Source organism: Telmatherina bonti, assembly GCF_933228915.1.
Source record: "Telmatherina bonti genome assembly, chromosome: 19".
Classification (NCBI taxonomy): domain Eukaryota; kingdom Metazoa; phylum Chordata; class Actinopteri; order Atheriniformes; family Telmatherinidae; genus Telmatherina; species Telmatherina bonti.
The window spans coordinates 15,032,554-15,036,917 of record NC_136617.1 but is presented as its reverse complement, the minus strand read 5'-3'; the positions used below and the strand labels follow the sequence as shown (position 1 = coordinate 15,036,917).

The window sequence follows — 4,364 nt, the reverse complement described above, 5'->3', positions numbered from 1 at the left end:
TATGAAAAGAAAATAGAAGTTTATTGAGAGTTCTGAATCCTGCTCACCCTTCCACAGTCACACAAAGACAACAAGAACACAAACAGCTGGAATCTGGACACATAACTACTATTTCTCTTGTATAAAGAAATCCAAATGTCAAATCTGTTGCAGTCACACAAAAAGGAGCAAAAGGAAGGCTGTTGACTGTCTGCCTTACTGTTTTAGAAACAAAAACAACCATGTGTGAAAGGGGCGGGGTGGGGGGCTGAGTCTGAACATAAATAATGACTTCACTGTGGAGATGCACCAGTCAGACCAGCGCAGCAGACAAATGAGCAGAAGGATTCAGATTGTCAAATTTCTCCGAGTCTCCTCGTTCTTTGCAGGAGCAGTTTGACATTTTTGGTGAATAAATCGCTGCAGAATTAAACAATAGGAACTGTTACCTACCCCTCACATATTTAGATGGTAAACATGACGCTATGCAATCTGATCAGCTCAGCAAAAACGGTAGGATCTAGATCACAAAACCCACTTCTCAACAGTTAAAAATGTATTTCTTTAACCTGACCAAAGTAAAACAAAGCTGCATTTGGAACTGAGAGTTGAGGCAAAAACACATTTTAGTGTAAGCTCTTCCCAACACCTCTTTGTATAGGTTTGCCTTGCTGGTTTGTTTTTATTTTTTAAATATAGATGCTAAATCAACATCAAAACAACCTATTACAACCTATTTCTAGATCAGTGTTGCATCAGATGAACTTTTATACTTCTGGGTACTTGTCCTTTATTTCCCCTTTTCAAAACACTAATCATTAAAAAAAAAACCACTTGCACAAAGTAAACAGATTTGAACCCGTTTTGGCTAGCTGTCACAACTGTTGCTTGGCAACCGCTAACTGGAGCACAACACTGCAATTAACAGTTTGTTGTTTCTACGCACTTCAGCTTTTGTACGATTACAAGCAAGATGTAATAAATGAGCTGTAAAAACTACCAGCACCACACAGCTCACATTTAAATCTTGTTTGCTGGAAAAAACAAAAATAACAGCTTGTGGTGTTCATCACGGCAGGAAACAGCAACTCCATGAACTTTACACCAAGCAAGAACAAACCAGTATATAATTTTTTTTTAGAATTTAAATGTAGTTGACAAATTATTGAGCATTATTTAGAAAATAAATGCTAGAGCCGCTGTTGAGTTATAAGGCAACTGCCAGAAGTTGCTTCTATCTTCTTACGTCCTCATTCACTCTTAGATGTCAAACTATTTCTGCATCTACGAGAGGGAAGTTGACAGTACAAACCTGCTGCTACAAAAGGAGAGGGGGTGTTTAAAGGGAAAAAAAAAAAAAAAGCAGCAGCACAAGTTATATTCTTAGGTATCAGAACAGACATTTGTTTGACACGCGCAGACAGCTGGAGAATTCACACAGGCTTATTACAATTATTTGACAATTCATTAATTTGACCTGTTTCTACTCTACGTCCTCTAACAGCAGAAAGAAATTAAAACAAACTCTGCTTCTTGAACAGCAGAACAATCTGGGCGTTTCTCTGTACCTTAAGGCAAATTTAACAAAATGCTCTGTGCAACAGTTCCACCAAAAAATAAAACGTCTAGACAAACCGAATTTCTCAAATAAGTGATACAGGGAAAACACCTGCTGCTGACATCCAAACTGTCTCTGCGAGTGTCAGCCTGAGCGTGCATGCATCGGGGGCTAACAAAGAAAGGAAGCTTCCAAAGAAGGGGGGAGGGTTACCACCACCATTTACCAAAGTGTGCCAAATACAGAACTACCACAGTCAGCTTTCTGTCAATCCACCTGAAGGTTAACGCCTTTCTGCAAAGCGAGTCATACTGTAGCCAACAGAAGCACGAGTCTCCCGCTACTGTGCCTGTAATGGGAGAGAACAGCAACAGCAGCGGCGAACCCCTCTACTGCTTAGCTTCCTCTTTATTTTTTCTGTTTTTGGCACGCATGAGTTTGGTATGGTAAATATGTGGCTGTATCTCTGTATTTGGGGTGTGTGTGTGTGTGGGCATGTATTAAGTTTATCTTTATGACCATGACTGTGTGTTTTTTTTTTATGTCTCACTCACACTCAAATCTTTACACTTTCCATATGTGCTAATCTAAATCAAAATAATACAGTCTTCATGATGGGGAAGGGGCATCTGTAAAGCTCTGTAAATACAGATGCTCCTCCCCCCTATTTATGATTAACTCCTGTCTTTTCTTTCAGAATCTTCTTCCTCTTCATCATCTTCAGTCCCGGTCACTAGCGAATGGCTTTGACGGGGCTCTTGAAGCTGGAGGCGGCTTGCAGCTGCAGCTGGTACGCCATGGGGTGGATCTTGAACCCGTACAGCCTGGATAAAAATGATGTTGACAACATCAATAAGCAGTCTAAGGAAAGACTGTGATATACGAAGCAAGACAACAACTTCAAATAAAATCAGGACGACGCAACACACAAACACTGTGAAATTGATCATGCTTGTAGCAATGTGATGTGTGGTGGTGTGTTTGCTTTCGGACAGAGAGCAGCGTTATCGTGAACTTTCACTGTTTCCCATCACCCCACCCTGACACTTAATGTTCAATGGAAACCTTTCCCTCCTGCCACTACACCCAGACGTCAGAGTGAAGAGGAAGGAGGAAACAGATGTCATTAAAACATGTGAACACCACCTTAGATCTGATTTTAGTATTTTTAAGATACTGGAGTTAATGACAAGTATAACACTGCAAGTTCAATAAAAGCTGTTTAATATGATGAAAAATTCTTATTAAACTCATTTTCAAACTACAACAAAGCAACATTTGTTAAGATGAGCCATTTCATTCAACAAGCAGAAGCTGCTGAGTAGAAAATGAAGCATGTGGCGAAAATCAGCTGTTAAGTCACATCTTCTCCCATCAGAAATTAATACTAAACTGATACTAAATATAAATGATAATATGTAATTTAATAATGACTTGAGTAATTAGAGTGAATTTGATTTAGAGGGCAGCTGTAGCTCAGCGGGAAGAGCAGTCGTCTTCCAATTGGAAAATTGGGAGATCCGATTCCAGGCTTCCCCTGACTATGTGCCAAAGTGTCCCTGGGCAAGACTATAAAACCTCAAGTTGCCCCCCAATGTGCCTATCGGGATATGAGTGTGTATGTAAGTCGCTTTGGATAAAAGCATCTGCTAAATGACTGTAGAATAGAATATTTCTGATGGACAGATCTTGTTTGGTTTTTTATTAAAATTTTCTTTGTAACTCATATTTTCAGGGTTTCTCTTCCCATAATGCTTTTATTATTTTATGTAAAGCACTTCAAGTTGTCTTTTACAATAAATGAGCTACACAAATAAATTTGTTGATACGTGATAAATCAGCAGCGTCAATTTGACAATGATCAATAGTTGTGTGATCCTGACTGGAACCCCTAATAGATTTTAAAGTGTGTCATGACTTGAGCAGGTTATTACGCTGCCTGTTTGTCTTTCTAATCATATGTACAAGGAGTTTTAAAGACCAACGGGCAAAAACTGTCAGCTGGATTATCAATAAAGATAATGTCAACATGTACACAATCTTCATCTCCGGCTTGTATTTTGATACCTCAAAGTATAAAAATAGCTGAAAACATGTAATATTAGAACAATTATCAAATTACTATTGTAAAGGGATTGTTCTGCAGCCTTACTTACCTTGGGACAAACTGATTGGCAGGCCTCTTGGGCCTGTACTCTGGGTGAACCATGAAGAGCATGTGGGGGAAGCCAGTGCCAAAATATGCTCCATCTGTGTGGTGATGCCTAGAGGACTTGGGTGTGTAGACATCCATACATTTAGGGCAGTACAGCTTCACCATGGCCTCTCCTGGGATGTCTGACAGACCTATGCAGCGAAAAAAGCAAAGGGTGATGAACAGAAAAAGGAGGAAACTAGCTTAAAGTGGTGTAGTACAAATACTCCCATTATACTGATGTTTTTGCTAATACAACATGGTGTACTATAGCAAATATTTTTCATCTGTGACATCACACACTACAGCTGAAATACTATCACTTACTATCACAATCACCACAAGGACATTTTGCATAAGGAAGCGTGCTTACTGTAGTAGTGGGAATCATTCATCTTTTTACTCACCGATAGGAAGCATAGGCTGATTCTCACAATAAACCCGGGGACAATAGCCAAAATCTCCCTGCTGGTACTTCTCCAGCTGAAAATGCAGAAAATAGGATAATACAAAGTCAACATAACAAACGACTATCAATTTTATTTTTTATAGACTTCTAAAAGCCTTTATATATTCAAAACTGTGCCCACATATTTAAATATGCTGAAGACAAATGTGGCAGAGAATTGGATT

At 39.1% G+C, this 4,364-nt stretch overlaps 1 protein-coding gene across 1 annotated transcript in view; it reads right to left on the bottom strand.

Annotated features, from left to right (window-relative positions):
• Positions 1–4,364, bottom strand: part of csnk2b (casein kinase 2, beta polypeptide) — a 7,273-nt gene continuing 2,909 nt past the window's right edge. The window contains exons 5-7 of the mRNA XM_079258841.1: positions 4,139–4,214; positions 3,694–3,883; positions 1–2,361 (exon numbers count right to left, since the gene is read on the bottom strand). Of these exons, the coding sequence (XP_079114967.1) occupies positions 2,271–2,361; positions 3,694–3,883; positions 4,139–4,214 (357 nt within the window). The 3' untranslated portion in view covers positions 1–2,270. The remainder of the gene's footprint in view (positions 2,362–3,693; positions 3,884–4,138; positions 4,215–4,364) is intronic.